General features: G+C 43.8%; 1 protein-coding gene across 4 annotated transcripts in view; it reads right to left on the bottom strand.

Moving 5' to 3' along the window:
- hectd4 (HECT domain containing E3 ubiquitin protein ligase 4) overlaps positions 1-16478 on the bottom strand; it is an 87778-nt gene that overhangs the window by 32837 nt on the left and 38463 nt on the right. For 3 of the 4 annotated variants that reach the window (XM_088935601.1, XM_088935602.1, XM_088935603.1), the window contains exons 16-34: positions 16294-16414; positions 15491-15619; positions 14128-14252; positions 12874-13027; positions 11507-11610; positions 10713-10917; positions 9725-9844; positions 9323-9427; positions 8387-8550; positions 7376-7621; positions 6783-6975; positions 6010-6114; positions 5143-5231; positions 3840-4006; positions 2967-3102; positions 2656-2800; positions 1517-1683; positions 1082-1228; positions 490-674 (exon numbers count right to left, since the gene is read on the bottom strand). In XM_088935601.1, coding sequence (XP_088791727.1) covers positions 490-674; positions 1082-1228; positions 1517-1683; positions 2656-2800; positions 2967-3102; positions 3840-4006; positions 5143-5231; positions 6010-6114; positions 6783-6975; positions 7376-7621; positions 8387-8550; positions 9323-9427; positions 9725-9844; positions 10713-10917; positions 11507-11610; positions 12874-13027; positions 14128-14252; positions 15491-15619; positions 16294-16414 — 2807 coding nt within the window. The remainder of the gene's footprint in view (positions 1-489; positions 675-1081; positions 1229-1516; positions 1684-2655; positions 2801-2966; positions 3103-3839; positions 4007-5142; positions 5232-6009; positions 6115-6782; positions 6976-7375; positions 7622-8386; positions 8551-9322; positions 9428-9724; positions 9845-10712; positions 10918-11506; positions 11611-12873; positions 13028-14127; positions 14253-15490; positions 15620-16293; positions 16415-16478) is intronic. The other variant, XM_088935604.1, reaches the window with a different exon arrangement.

The raw sequence follows: 16478 nt of genomic DNA, 5'->3' as shown, positions 1-16478 counted from the left end.
ACCAAGTGAATCTGATATTTTAAAAGCTGAAGACATTAACCAAACTCCCACATAGGGGGCAAAGTCAGACGTTTAAACATGGTGGCGCTTATAAAGAGCTGTATTGTAGAGAAACAACAACCAGATGGGTCCAGGAATACCTGTCTCACAGAATTTGTCTAACAGATTCCCAACTAAATGAAACCAAAGAAATTTTGGCCAAGCGTTACAAACTAGAGAGCAAGCGACAAAGCATTGGAAAATCTCCTGCATTCACCGGTGGTAAAGAGGTTACCTGCAATGTCAACCAAATGAATTCTCCGGTGCTAAAAATATGAAAACTGATAGCGAGAAATGAGATTTCAGATCAGGGGAAGTATGGTGAAAATAAGATGCTCTAGCATGGCGGGCCTTCCCTTATTGAAATAAAAAGCTTAATTTGACTGCGTCCAATAAAACATCTCTCTCCCTGCAATCCAGTGACAGTAAGTGACATCTTTGCAGCCACACCTTCCACTTTCTCCCACTCGATGCAGCGGTTGGCCAGGACCTGGAAGGCTGCCCAGGCCATGGTGGCGACTTTCTGCTTCTTGGTCTGCTTGTCATTGGAGCTGCAGTCTCGCTGGCCGCTCAGGCTGCAGAGGCGGTCCATCAGCTGCACGAGCCCGCTCCGCACCAGGCACTTCTCCTCGCTCCTGCAGGGGGAACAGAAACAGCTCGCTCTCACCTGCCCTCGCACACCGAGGACACGCCCCCCCCCGCTGCGCACACACCGAGGACCCGCCCCCGCGCGCACACACGAGGACCCACCTCCCCCCCCGCGCGCGCGCACTGAGGACCTGCCTCCCCCGCGCACACGATATATGAGGACACACACCAATATATGAGCATCAATTAAAACGCTACTTAAAAGATTAGGACAGGACTATTCTGGATAAATTGAACTAAAAAATCATGACGACCCCATGCACTATACAGTCACTGCCACCTCCTTGATGCAGGCAGGTTAAGGGTGTGATAGGACTGCATGGATCTTTAGATTTCCAGGTCACATCACTTCCTTGAGCTGCCTAATGTGGTGACAAGCAGGGCGTGTGCTTGCCTGGTATATGGGATAGTGCAGAGCAGGCCAATGCTGTTGGCACAGGCGATGGGGTAGCGGGCACATAGCGACACCACGGACGTCATGGTCTCTCCAAAGGCTTCCTGCACCTGGTCCACCATCCCGCCACAGGTCAGCTCCTCGATCCTGGCACAAACACAGCGTTTCACCCCACCAGCACTGCTCGTCTGCACTCAACCGGCACTCGACTCATCACAAGACCTACTGTCACAAGCACTCTGCACACACAAGCTTGAACATGGACATCTTACATGCTTTGAAAGCTATAAATAAAAAATATGGGGGTATCTATAGACCAGACTATTTACAGATTTCTCATGATTCATACGTAGTTCCATATTTTCCCAAATCACATGATTTTATAGCCGTCATACAGTATATTGGCAGAAGAGTGTGGTTTGCAGCGAGACGTACCTGGGCCCCCCCTGCAGTACCATGGTGACCGGTCCCACCAGGTGAGTGACCCCTCCCACCCGCACCGCGGCCGTCAGCAGCTCCCGCATGTGGACCAGCGCCTGCTTCCGGGTGCTTCCGCGCCGCCACCGCGTCTGCGCTGCCGACAGGAAACTGCTGCCAGAGACCTGCGAGACAGAGCGCATCACACTCCCGACCTGGAACGATACTGGCTTCAGAGCATCGCTGACCTGAGCCGGGGTCAGCCCCCGAGCCGACAGTGACCGGGCCCCAGGCACCTGACAGAGCGCCACCAAGGAAGGCGGGGTGTTTGCTAGCTTATGGTGTCACTCATATAGTGTAACTCTCCTACAGGGCGCTGTAGACCTTGCAGCAAGTTAGAAGATGAATGACCCTGAAAGCTCAGCGAACCATAAAAGCAATTTGAATTTTTAACCTCCTCAGCAGCAACCTCGAGCAAGGCGAATATGTAAAAAGCAGCAACCAGTCTTTTTTCTGAGTGAGGCCAAGAATTTTCATTTCCGTGTAAGACTACCTTAGAGGAAATTAAAATTAAAAATGCACTTTGCCTAAAAATGGGCATACAGTATATATATATAGTGCATGTTCAAAATGGCTAACACTGGAAATGTTGTGTAGTGTTTTCAGAAAGCTGCTTAAGGGAAGAAGATTGGATGAGAGACTGTTGTCTGGAATATGACACGAGACTAACAATATGCAGTGCCTTCCTTAAAGGAGTTTCACACTAAACAACTGAAGAAATTCACACATTTCTTACCATTCAAACTGTGATAAAAGCACATGTGATAAATCATGGACGTGGTTCAATTGACCAAATTGAATTGCTGTGTTCACAGGACATAAGGCTGATCAGAAACTGTGCCAAACGCTGAACCCTCACAGTGTTAATTGAGCAAAATTCAGCTGTTGAATTTTCATTTTAATGGAATGGAAAGCAACATTAATGCTTTTTAGATGGAGAGTTCCCTGCGAAGTTCCAACAAGTTGCACAACTAGAGCCAAACTGAAAGACGGTTACAGTCAGTATTGCCAAGTTCAGTCACAAAGGCTCAGCCGCGTGTAAGCACTTGAAAGGAGCAGTGCTTCCTGTCAGCGGGCATTCTGGGGCTGCAGCTTACCGCCTGGTCAGGGGTGGTCCCAATGAAGGCGAAGAGCTGGCCCAGCAGCACGCTGTAGGTGGGCTTGTCCCGGCTGTCCTCGATGGCCAGGGACTGCAGCAGGGTGAAGGAGCTGCTGCGGTGGCTCGTGGGGTGATGACGCCTCCTGCCAGAAGCACCACAAAAAGAGACCGTGGAGAACATGGGCACAACGCGCTACAACGGAGAGCTCTCGAGGGAAAAAAAATCACCGCCCACATCACACTGAAGGAATTTTGTTTACATTAGATTGTTCTAAGCATTTATGTATGTAGGATTTCTAGGTAACTGACCTCTGACTCCCTCTCGTGAATTCCAGGTCCTCGTTCGCGATCATTTCCAGGTCAGAAGGGGCAGACATGCTGCGCAGAAAGACGGGCTGTTTCACAGTATGGGTCATGGCCTTGGTCTCTGAGGCAGACTTGCAAGCTGTAACCAACAAAGCATTGTACTACTCTGGTGATTTTTCCAAACCTTCTTAACGACTGGTTATTCTTCTATTCCCTTAATTGTTTTTTATTTATATTTAAACAATCCTCTATACTTAACCCTTGGAAAAGAAAATAACTGGTGATTTAAAATAAACAAGTGTGGTAGCTTCCCTTACTGATTTTGTTGTTCTCTGCTACTGGTAATACTAAACTCTAGAAAATATTCATAATTCAGAGTCAAAATCAACATTACACACACCATTAAAGTTTTATCAAAACAGCAAACCAGAATAAAATGTTTTTAGTAAATGTTATAGTTAATATAAAGAAAATATTTTTATCATGAAAATGTTTGCAAATACAGGGAAGAGAAGAAATAAGAAGCATGAAATACTGTACCGTTTTCAAGAGCGCAGATTTTAGGCAAGTCTGATTGTAGACAGGTCCTACATGACATACTGTGTACTGTAACTACTGCATAAGAGCTAGTGACCCATCCCTAATTCTGCATAATAATCCAGTATCAATTATTCCTGGCCTACTTACACTACCCAGACACACAGTTTCTTACAAACCATCAAACATCTCCTCAGTTCTGTGATTAACAGGTTTCTTAGTAGTGTTTCTTCGGACCTGACTTGGCAAAGCTGGACAAAACAGAAACCCGAACCACGAGGGCCAAGCGCGCTCTGAAGTGCCACGCCCTGGGTGTTGTGTGAGTGAAGAGGGCAGTACCTGGCGTGTCCACTGGGGTTCCCGTCGTGCTCCGGGAGTGAGCTGCAATGGTCACGTGGAGCAGCAGCTCTGTCCGGTTCATCAGGCTCCTCACCAAGGCTTTGGTTTTGGCCAGAGGTGCCACTGCCTTCTGCTGCAGCGAGTTCACTTCTTGGAAGAACTTCTCCCTGTTCCCGACAAAAGCAAAGGCAGCTTCTGTCTCGACAGTACATCTGATTTGCACTTATGGCAGAGAAAAACAAACCTTACACAGGCTGATCTCTCTTAACTAGACATTGCAAGGTCAGGTCTGGGGCAGGCCGCTAGCCAGCTAGCTATGACCAGGATTCCCCAAGATGCTGCAGCTCCTGGCTGAGCATCGCCAGGGGGCTGGGATTATTCAGACTGAGGGGAGTCAACATGCTTGGGGTGACATCAGTGAGAGGTGAACTGCTCATCCCATCCGCACCGATTCTCTTGTTAGGCTCTGTAGAGCTTGCTCAAAAGATGCATGTCGATTTAATTTTTTTGTGGCATATCTTTATTAAGAACCCAGTCAACATTTCTAAATGTTGTCTCAAGGCTTCACTGAGCTCCATCACAGGCAGAAATTTTACCTTACAATACATAGAACCAATTTTAACCAGGTATAAAGCCAGATGCCATTTTCTGTTTTGGAATATACACATTCTGCATGGCAAGAGGGAAAAATGATATGGTATTTTAGCTGACGAGGGTGTTACAATATTAATCAGACCTTTTCTAGATTTCTACACTCCCAGCTCTGTACCCAAACATCCAACTGGCTTTATCAACAAGTGCAACATGAAGTCCAGATGAGGACAGTAAATCTACAAGATACCTAAAACCTTTAAACACTGCCAACGGATTAACTTAATAAATGCTCAATTATGCATTTATTGAAGTTCAATTTTATGTTCCAGTTTCATCAGCAAGAATGAGTGATTATGGTAGGATGTACATAATAATCCACATAAAATAAAAGAATGTGCCTTGTATGGCAGTATAGAGTAGGATCTCTCATCTTATGTCCTCTAACAAGCATGATGCTTCCCATGAAATCCTCTGTTTTCTTATGGACTGATGCAGGGCTGCCCAACTCCAGTCCAGCTGTCTCACAGGCCTCTATTTCACCAGCACTTAATGAACTGAAAAAGGTATTAAACTGGTTCAGCTGGAGCAAAAAACACATCAGTTAGGTAGCTAAGAGCTCAGGTGGGATGAGAATCTGCAGACACCACAGTTTTCCAATGACAGGAGCTGCACTTCCCCAGATTGATGTAAACAGATGGTATCATCTTACCTCAGGGTTAGAACAACATTTTCCAAATCACTGCAATCAAATAGAACTTCCTTCAGGGAGCAAAGCAATTCCAATTCCTTCATCTTGTTCTGAAAGAGAAAGGTTTAGAAATGTATAACGTCTTCAGAGAAGAATGACAGTGAAATACTGCCTTAAGGCCTCCCAACAATGTGCTGGACACAAAACATGAGAAAGAGCAACACTGTAAGCCAAGCAAACAAAACGCTTGAGGTAGACACTGCTCTAAATAACCTTTAGTTAAACTGTTATCCTACTGTGCCTTTTATCAGAACAAAATAAATACTTTTACAAGTCGTTCAAGCTGTTCTATTGCAGAAGAGTGTAAATTTCTACTTCCCTTCTGGGAAACATTATCTAGAACAAGTAGCACTGACAGGAACAATGGTTTACAAGAGGTGTATACATAAATAATGTCAATGTTTTGCCACTATGTACCACACATACATTAATCGCACTGGCACTGTACTCATTAAATATTTTATGAACAAACGTAATCTATATTTCTGCTATATTTCTATATTTTTGCTTTCTATTCAAAGTAAATAATTCTTAAAACGTGGCAAAACACATTAGAACCTCTGTCTCAGAGGATATGCGTATGGTCTTCACATTTGAAGTGCTATTGCAAGATTAGCTGCAATGAAGGGAGCTGAATTTATTAAGATGTATAAAATTAAACTGAGCTGATAATGGGAGGTGCTGAAAACAGAGACAGAAGATCCCAACTTTCGACACCTTCCAAAGGAGAACAATTTTGCATTCAGATGCTAAAGATTGAAGGAGCCTCAGTTTAGCTTCAACAACAGAGCAGGTATCTACCCAAGGGGCACCCCTAGGAGAGCTCACCTCAAAGAAGTGATAGTCGTGAAAGAAGGGGGCGTTGTTCTCCAGTTTTCCCTGCTGGGCCTCATCCACCTCGCTCTGCCACTTCTGCTCCAGCTCAGCCACACTCTGAGGACACAGGCAAACATTCAGAGAACAAGCTGCGTTGTCAAGCAGTACACATGAGGACCCTGTGCACCTCAATCTCCCAAACTGTCATATCCTCAAATGGAGGCGTGCTATGCTGGAGGAACAGAATCTTGTGCAATAAAAACATGCCAGGTCCACATTCTGGAATCTTGCACAGGTGCAAAATTCTATATACACAGTCAGCCAGTATTAGATAAAGACTACTAGAAATTATTAAACAACATACTTCAGTTGTTGCTGTGTTATTCCAGACAGAACATGTTTTGCCGTTATAGAAAATTTACTTTTTTTAGTGCAGAAGCTTTAGGCTACATGACTGACAACAAAATGTGGTTTCTTGTGTGTGGCCAAAATGATCTGAAGAACACCTTTAAAAATCTCGTTGAAGGAAATTTCACGGGCAAGCTATGGCAGGGTCAATTAAATACAAAGCTCACCATCTCCCATCACACCGCACTGCAAATACTAGCACTGAAGTGCAAGAGAAAGACCTGAGAAATTCTGTATTTTCACTGTAGGCTGCCTGTTCTTAAAGATTTATGATTTTTATTGCTTAACTGGAAAACGGTTCAAAGATGTGCATTCTTCAATATGTGTCTGAGGAGCACGTGTCTGTACTGAACTGGGAATGAGCAGAGCGGTCTGACCTGCAGCTGGCGCTCCATGGCATTGATCTTTTTGAAAGTCTCGGCCATGATCTTGCAGAGCAGGTCATACTCCTCGCCATGCTCCTCGCGGTACTGGAAGTTGACAAGAGACTGCAGGGCATCGATGAGGGTCAAATGCTTAATCACACAGGAGACGATCACCTCCTCCATCACATCTGGCTGGATTACTTCCCTGGGATGGGGGAAACAGACAATTCTCTTAAATTCAGCACAAAGACCTAAATATACTTACTAAACATACCGGGTTTGGGCACGATGCTTTGCCATCTAATTAATAAAACACAAAAGGGTGGTTTTCTGGTTTGTACTTTGCGGTGAAGCTGTTTGGGAGATACGGACAGATAAAGATGTGGGTAGACTCCACATGGCCTCATGAGGCGTCTACACTGTGGCCAACTCCACAGGGGCAACCAGGACAGAACCTGGTTTGCTGTGGACCCAAAGCAGCAGCTCTCTCATTTAGTAAAATTCTTCACAGTAAAATGTTTTTTTTTATTCCAAGCTCAGTTTAAAGAACTTTACTCTGAAACTCGGACTGGAAAATAAACAAAGCGGAGCGAGCAGGAATTTACTTGATGCTGGGCCTGAACTGTGGGCGCGCGCGACCCGATATCTCCCGAAGACGGCCCATGATGCCCGGAGGCAGGCGGATGCGTGGCAAGTCGAAGTAGCCCCCCGAGAGGGGCCCCAGTGGGGGGATCAGGATGTCAGAGGGGTAGGTGAACTCGCGGTCCTCCTCGATGGTCAGGGGCAGCGGGGAGGGGCTGGGGGTTAGAGCCGGGGAGATGGCTCCATTGGCCTCCACCTGCCACTGGCACCTGGAAACACCAACAGAAGAATCTAATCAGAAAATTTCTATTACCTGTCGAAATATACAGCAAAAATATTTTTTTTTACCAAAAAACAAGGAATTGTGGTTTAATCCCATCAGTAAGAAATTATGACATAATTGGGATCACAGAAACATAGTGAAGGATACAGTCTGTTCTGGAGAGGCAGGAAAGACAGAAGAGGGGGAGATGTAGCACTACATATCAAAAAGAGTAGTCCTGTTTAGGAAGTAAACCTAGAGGAATCATGAATCTCTGAATCTGTGCGTGTCAGACTCATTTTCAAATATTCTCAAGGTATAGTGTTATAATTCAATACTGAAATTATAAAGTAATTTACAGTGCCAATAGAAACTCTACAATCCCGTTACCATTTTTCACTTTTCTTTGTCTTATAGCCTGTAATTTCTTTTCCATTAACCTACAAATTAAAAACATTAAATGAAATAGTTTGATTGGATAAGTGTCCAACCATCTTGCAATAGCAGCCCTAAATTAGCTCAGGTGTAACTGATGGCCTTTAAAAAGCACACAACGCATTGGCTTCCTTCAAGGCTGGATGAGATCTTGGGATCAATACGCTACTAACTATCCAACAGGCTAGACTGGCCTCCTCTCATCCATGACCTTTCTTATGTTTTTAAGTGATCTATGAATCGCAGTGACAGCAGCAAGCACACAGTGTAGAGAAGCTCTGCAAAGCCAAGGCGCCAGGTGTTGTGAATGCTCTGCCCTGCGGCCGTGCACTCAGACCTCTGCAGCAGCTTGGAGCACAGCAGGTCCTGGCAGGCCTCCTCCTCGCGGGTGATCTCCGGCCCGCTGTAGAGAATGCGCAGCATGGAGCAGGCCAGGACGGACAGCCCCAGAGCCAGGTCCGCCAGGAACGGGAGGCCCCCGGACACGTCTTCCGAGGACTCCTGCAGGACACAACACTCAGCCACTGCGGCACCTCCAGCCAAGGAGTCCAGGACTGGCACGTGCACCGCGAGCTTGACCGCGACACACAGCCTCACCAGATCTAACAAGAACTGCTCTTCCAAACCAGGAGGGTTCACTGGAGCTGCTCTCACCATTCACTGTGGCGAGCAGTGCTTTGTATTGATTGAGTTTAAAAAAAAAACTTAGTTCAAGTAGGTAGCCGCGTCAGTAGCGTAGGCTGCAAAGGAAAAAGTAAAGGTTTTTCACACCCAAAGAAGGCTCTACAGCCGAAACGCGTTTCTTTACTTCTCTTTTCAGCACGGAATAAACCTTTACTTGTTCCTTCGTTTGTAACAATTTTATATTGGATAAAAACCAGTAAATAAAATATGAAAGCATGGGGGTGGAGTTTGGAGGTTTATTTTAATAAAGCACCACCCAAGTAACCGAAAGATGTCTTTATTTGATTGCTTTCTTATGTAGCCAGGCTAACACCTTCACAGAGACTATATATAAGGCTACAATGATGTTCAATACTTGATATGTGAAAAGGGGTTAAAAAGCATTATATGACATTTATGACTAAACATGTTACTGTGAAATTGTCTTTATGAAGGTCTTTAATAAATAAGACTGCATTAAAGTAAAATATTACATTGTTTCATGATCCTTTTCTACAGAAATTTGTCTTTGGAAAATACTGATAAATTTAAAATGAAAAGTACTGATCAAAGTGAAGTCTGTTTTCTAAAATTCCAAGGGGATGATTACCTGGGCTCTGACGGTACAAGAGAAGCCCCACATGGCTTTATCTGGAGTGTTGTGCTCCCTGCCGCTTCTCATCTCAAACGAAAAAGTGACCGTATCTCCCTCAACCTGACAACAGAGAGACATGTCTGAAATACATGCAGCAATATTTCACAAACCACTGTCACAAGTAATTTAACCCAGTTTGTTAACATCGTTCTTCCCTGGAAGAAAAAAGAATATTAGAAAAACATTTCTTTATACTGACAAGGTGGGATCCTCAGATCAAGCAGCTACTAATAACCAAAGTAGCAAGATGACCTCCTCATTCTTGGAGCTTAAATCTGTCATTGTATGTAATCAAGAATCAATTTTGGCTAAATCACATGCTTTAATATGGAGCTGAAATCAACCAATTTTCTCTACCTTGACTAAGTCTTTGGGCCACCCTGTGCCCAAGACACTGCGGCTTCCATATCCAAGAGTGTTTCCACCATATTCCGCAACTTTTCTGCTGTTGGTGTTCGGGCCTGCATAGATCACCAGCTAAGGACAAGGAAAGTCAAGTCATTCTTAGTCAAGCCATGAAGAAAGTCCATGTGCCTTTTCTACTATAAGACTTTTCTGAAATAAATTGCTGCTTTTGGTAACAATACTATATCAAATGACAGCTGTGATAAAAAAAACTACGTCAGCTTCAGTCTGCAGTCACAGCAGTCAATTTACACATACATATAGGTATAAGGTAAATCTTAATTGATACATACAGGACACTGAATGTTTTATCATATTATACTCAAAATGTGCAACTATGAACTTCGGAAGCAACAATAACAGGTTAGATTCTTTTTCTGTCAGTAGCTATTTATCTCATCATAAAAGGAGAAAATATTCTGCCTGAATGTTTTTATGTGGAAAGCTCAATGTCCATATCATTTAAATTCATATGCAAGAGACTTAAAATGAATCAGGTATCTTGCAATCTCTGTCTCTCAACATGATCTTTTCAAAGTGTACATTATTGACTCCAGTGGGCAATCTTCACAAGGTTAGGTTATATTTAATCTGCTGCAGTTTTGGAAAAGAAACGCATTGAAATCTTGAAGAACTGGGCTTAACTCTAGTTAACTAGATCAACTATGGAGGTTACCACAATGCAAGATCCCCAGAACAACGAACACAATCCTTTTCAGAACCACTTGAAATATGAATCTCAATTCCACTGCAGATTACATTACAGTACAGCATATTCAGCACGCGAGCATCAATCCACCTCCTTTCCGGATCACAAGTGGAAGTCTGCTGGAATCTGTAAGCAGATCGGAAGCCATTCTGCTGAAGGCGATGTGCTCCAGCTGGTGCGTCCCGGGCCAGGAAACGCGAGCGCGGGGAGGCGCGGCGGCTGCGTGCTCACCTTGTCGTAGTCGTACTGCGAGGAGCAGCGGGGGTCAAAGCGCAGGTAGAGGCAGCGCGCCCCAGGGATGTGCACCGTCTCCTTGAACTTGTAGTTGTCCCTGACGGGGTGGACGGTCTCCACGGTCTTGCCCGCTGCCCAGGGGGCGGGGATCTTAAGGCCTGTGAGAAAGCCGGGCTCCTCCCGTTCCTCCAGGATATGAAAGCTGAGCAGACAGGTGTGCCAAATTACTCAGCACCTCATTGTGGGTCAGGGAACAGAAGTGCACTTACAGCTGGCAAACCTTTCATGAAAAGATGTGGAAGTGCCTTCTGGTAACAAACTACCCCGCTTCAACAGCCCAGCAAACTACACAAATCAAAAGCCATCTTCCAATCGCCCTCTGCCCCTCATCTCTCTCCCGCCATCAAAGGAGCAAAAACACAAACCACAGGGCAAGAATACAGATCCCCAAAAACACTGCTAGAGGTTCAACACCCAAAACAACTACAGTCAGCTCTTGAGCAAAACAAGAGCCTTTTCTAACACCACACACACTCTTAACCACAAATGTGTATTCTAAATTTTATTTTTTAAAAGTCTTAAACTTTGTGGTATCATTTTGCAGTTTAACGTTAAAAGTTAACATTAAAATAGTTATGCGTTGTCTCAAAATCATTCCATTAAATTGAAACAGGTTGGCACAGAACGACGGGGCAAGCTTTCAAATTATGAAAATGGGAGGCATCAGGCCGAATCAGATTTGGGGACCCCCACACACGGGATACCACCCAGACACTTGCAAGCAGGCTGACCTGTCGTCGGCAGCGGGCAGCCTGGCGCTGTGCAGCGTGGCTCCCCCAGGCTGCGGGGACGGGTCCGAGAACAGCGGGGCCTGCGTCTTCAACAGGAGGGCCGTCTGCAGCACACAAACACGGGAGTCACCGACCTCAAACCCCCTCACACCTCGCGCTGCTCCGATCGGAAAATAAGGCCTAAATCAGCTCGTTGGGTCGGGAGTTCTTCACTTGTGCTTGACTGAATTGAAGACATTTACAAAGGCAGATGATACCAGCTACAAGCAGATTCAGCATGAAAATCCGGCACTTGTCTTAGAAACTGGCCATCAGGACAGTTACAACGAGAGGAGGGCTACCAGCCCAATCTAGCCCATTTGGTACTAGTTGATACCTTTTCGGTACTGGTCAATAACCTTTTATTTTTAGATCTTTGGACAATTCTCATACTCCCCATGATAGTACTGTCCTGAGTATCTCCTTCAGTGACCCACTGGCGGTCAAGATGACTTCGGAATATTGTAAAAATGTTCTCAGGCTCTCTGAAATTATCGTTTACTTTCAATATATACTGTATTAGAGTATGAATTCTTTTGAACATTATGTATTTATATAATATTTATATACACAATTTGTAGTAATGCTGTTAATTTATTGGTACTCCTTTTCATACACTAATTCATAAATACTGAAATGTCTCAGTGCATACTTTCATTTTCTTTGCTAAATCAACTCAGCTCCAGCTGCCTCCGAATTTGTTCAAACTACAAAAAAAAACACAAAAATGATCTACATAACTGAAAAGAATTAGAAAGAAATACTGCATGATCCCTCGGAGTCAGGTACAATATAGAGGGCCTCTTCATTTAAAAATGTTACCAGCTGGCAGCAACCTAACTGTTCATTTGAAATACACTTAAAGAATCAGTCTTAAAACTAAAATGCCAATTAAAACAGTTGTTAAGAGTTGGAATAAAAACCTGCAGTGTGCAGACATGCTGGCCCTCCAGACCCATTATACCACCCTAAGCCTGTTTTTGAAAGTACAAAGCTGGTATTTTAATTAAGTTAATAATTGTAGTTATCAATGAACTTAGAACCTACATTTGTAAGACGTAAGTGTTATACGGTTATAGGTGTTTCAGTGTCACAACACTAATTGACATTTATGCCAACAGGTCAGACAGCACACGAGAAGAAGAAAGTGAGGTGTTTCTTGGAGGAGGAAAGTCCTGGCATGTGCTCTGTTTAACAGCCAACGCTGGCATGAGTAGGATACATATGGGAGCAGTTAAAATGGTAGCCAATTGGCTAGTGCAGGTGGCTGGCGGTGATTTCCGAGTTCAGCGCTGTGAAAACTGGCAGCTTGTGAGGCGACGACCCACCTGGCTGGTGTAGAGGACCAGCTGGACCAGCTGTGGCATCAGCGCGTCGGCCAGGATGAGGGTCTGAAGGTTGGGATGCATCAGGGAGGTCAGCAGAACTGGCAGCAGGTGCCCAAGCATGGTGGCCTTGGTCACCTGCTCCAGACCTTTCAGCCTACGAAAAGACACACATGAACTGTCTGTCACTGAAGTACTGTAAGTACGAACCAGCTGGTATAGATGCTTCCATGGCCAGCTGTGGAGAGGATGCCACCAACTTAATCACTGGCACTGTTACCAGGGCCAGCCTAGGAGAAGCCAGGAGACAGGTCATTAAAAGGTTCAGGGACAACTGCATGCTCAGGTGAAGGGAATGGCTTTGTTATAAGAAGGGGTGAAGCCTTCTCTGCCCACATCTCACCATGAGCAAGTTACTGAGCCTTCAGCGCAGACAAAACCAATGGCCTTATCAATGACTGGGCACTCCTCTGTACTATAAACTGTTCTGGACTGAAGCGGCTACTTCTGCCATCAGGGGCTGACTGATCCAGGAGCTTATGATCACTGTTTTACAACAATGCAGCAGGAAGCGCAGGCATAAAGGAACACCACTGGACTGTGCTTACAATCCTCTGGGAACAATTATTTTAAAACAAGTGATTTCTGTGGAGCCTTACACCAGCTAAAATACACGTACAATTCCCAATTGATACACAAATAAGCCAAGCAATGAAAAGACAATTCACAACTTTTTTCCCCCCCCATAAAAAGGAGTTTTCTCAGAGTTCTGTACTGTACTGGGATATTGAGGTTCATGTTCACACTGAGGTTCATGTTAAAAATAATTAACTGCTCTTATAAAGCACTGTTCGCCCCAGAGGATCCTGAGGCACATACATGTTACATATAAGAGGTGACCCACACCACTGAAGTGCAGCCCCTACCTGAAACACAGCAGCTACACAACAGGTAAGGAGAAGCAAGAAAACCTGCTCTAACTGAACTGAACTATTTACCCAAATAAGGAGCACAGGTGTTAACGCAAGTCTCAAGGGGGGAGACAGATACTGAGGAAAGGAATCACTACAATTGTCACCACCTGATGTGTAATTTGAAAATTAGAACAGACTCTGTAATCGTATAACAGTCCCTATGACATGCAGGCTCCAGAGGAAGGATAAAGTGAGGGCAAAACTGCCTTGGGTGACTGAAAGAGATGAGACAGTTGTTATTCTGTTTCTGGTTTAAATGCAGCTTCAGGAAAGACTGGATTACCTGCTCTCCCTGTCCTGAATATCACTGTTGATCAGAGCTGTAGTGACCTGCTGAAGTGTCTCAAGGACTTCATCGCATCCTACTAGGATTTTGGCGGCAAGAGACAAAATGCTGGTTTGCAGTTCCTAGGCAAAGAAGAGTTAAAAACAAGTTCATAATTTCAAACTATACTGGAATTACAAAAAAGTAGGGCACTTTTTTGCTGCACAGTCTAAGGGGAAAAAAATATTTAAGCTAGCGTGGCTGAGTAAGTGGGGAGGAATGCCATTTTCACAGAAAGATTAGTGTGACAGAAACTTATGTCACTGACTTTTTACTGCACTTGGGAAATGTGTACAAGACAAAGTAAATCAAACAGTAGGGCTGTGGCAAAGAACGTGCCAAGTCACAAAATGGGGAAAATGGGCATCTATAAATAGCAAGAGAAAATGATAATTAAGGAAAATAATGCAACATTAGTAATAAGATAATAGTGCTTATAAAAAATATTTTTTTCATCCCCATCTGTATTGTATTAGTAATTTTATGTAAAGGACAGGATATAGGCAGGCATTACTATAGTTGACCTGTCAATAGACACAAAAGGGCTTCCTTCTGTAAATAGACTCAATGGGTGTCAATAATGCGATATACTACCAGTGAACAGTGGGGAAAAGTGTACATTCTCAAAATGGTGTTAGACGGGGTTGGGGATTCTGAATTTTGCCTTTTTATTTGTAAGCCTTGAAAAAGTCTAATATAAAGGTCATTGTGGGTTCCAATGTGTACAGAACCCCTAGGATAGGGTCTGTCACAATCCTATAATAATTTACTTTCTTTTTATATGTAGCATACCTTATTAATTACACAATAAACAATACAACATAAAACAGCAAATAAATACAGGACAGACAAGCTCAAGTACGCAAACACATTATAGCAGGCTCTGCAACAATTATTCCTTGTAACTGGGATAAAGACATACTAACTTAACTACATAATCAACATTAAAATGTAAGTTTCAATGTTATGTTGGACATGCAACTATACAGTGGATTTATTCATTCCCTGCCACTGCATATAAACATCTGAAGATTAAATTGGTATTACATATGGCTTTTACATGTCATGATATGTATTAATTTTAAAACTATTAAAAGTCTTTCAAACTGTAGCCATCTACGGTTTTAACAACATATTTTGCTCAAAGGGGCAATCTGAATCTTTAATTGAAATGTATATATTATAAATATATATAATACATAAGGTCTGAGTCACAGCCTTTATGCACACACAGCACACTCATTCTCCCACACTACCTCACAGACGCAGAGCTGCACAGACAGAGAAACGGAGCAGAATGGGTATTAAAGGGGATGTTTACCTGTACCTTCATTGTCTCCCCCTGCAGGGAGCTGTCACTGTCATCGTTCTCGTCGGGCCGGATCAGAACCGTGTTGCTCAGGAGGTGGTTCTGAACTGCCATGAGGTAACACAGGCTGGGGGAGGCTACCTGAAACACAAGAGAGCCGCAAAGAGCAGCTCGAGTCAGCCGCCTCCCAGACTAGACCTCCCCTGGACAGGAAGAGTGTCGGGGATCCATGTGCCATGACAACCTGGCACAAAATGACAGCAAATCACACCTATCAAAGGAATATGTCACTGAAGGAGCAGATCTTATAAGAATTCTATAGGTCTTCACTGGTGACTTTTCCACGCACAGTTGAGTACACGCTGCTGTATGTTTAATGGTTCTGTAGAGCCACAGTCATCAGGTGCATTTAGGAGCTTATCTGCGATGAGACACTATCAAAGCCATAATTTGTCTATCCTTTTAAAGTATAAAACTGTAAATATTTTATATATTAGTTCAGTGTTGTTATTCCTAACAAGATGTGAACCCACCACATCTCAAGAAATAAGAAAGTAAAGTTCTACTGTGATGTCCCATGAGGGAGGCAAAAATCTACAGTAGCTTTAGGACATTTTTTCTTTGAAAAGGTGCGCACAGTTAAGCAGATGTTTAAGGTTAACAAGCCCAACAATGCAAATGAATCTTATAAACAATTTGGTCTCATGTATTCATGCTTAAACAGATACTACACTTTTATCTTTAAGAAAATCAAACATTTTCAGTCACGAAAGACGCTGATAGGACTGAGCCCATCTGGATGGTGTATTACTCACTGGCACTGTGGAAAGCAGCTTTTGGAAGTCATCCTTAGAGACTGTTTGGCACTTGGTGATAAGAATACAGGACTCTCGAACAACAGTTTTCAGGATATAGTGAAGCAATTCATCATTCAGCCTGCCAGGCAGAAAAAGAGTGGAGGACAAACTGATAAGTGTGGATCAGAACATGTTTATAACTA

This window comes from Atractosteus spatula, chromosome 17 (genome assembly GCF_055471065.1).
Source record: "Atractosteus spatula isolate fAtrSpa1 chromosome 17, fAtrSpa1.hap1, whole genome shotgun sequence".
NCBI lineage: Eukaryota > Metazoa > Chordata > Actinopteri > Semionotiformes > Lepisosteidae > Atractosteus > Atractosteus spatula.
Note: the sequence above shows the minus strand (reverse complement) of the source record. Positions and strands in the feature narration are given on the sequence as shown.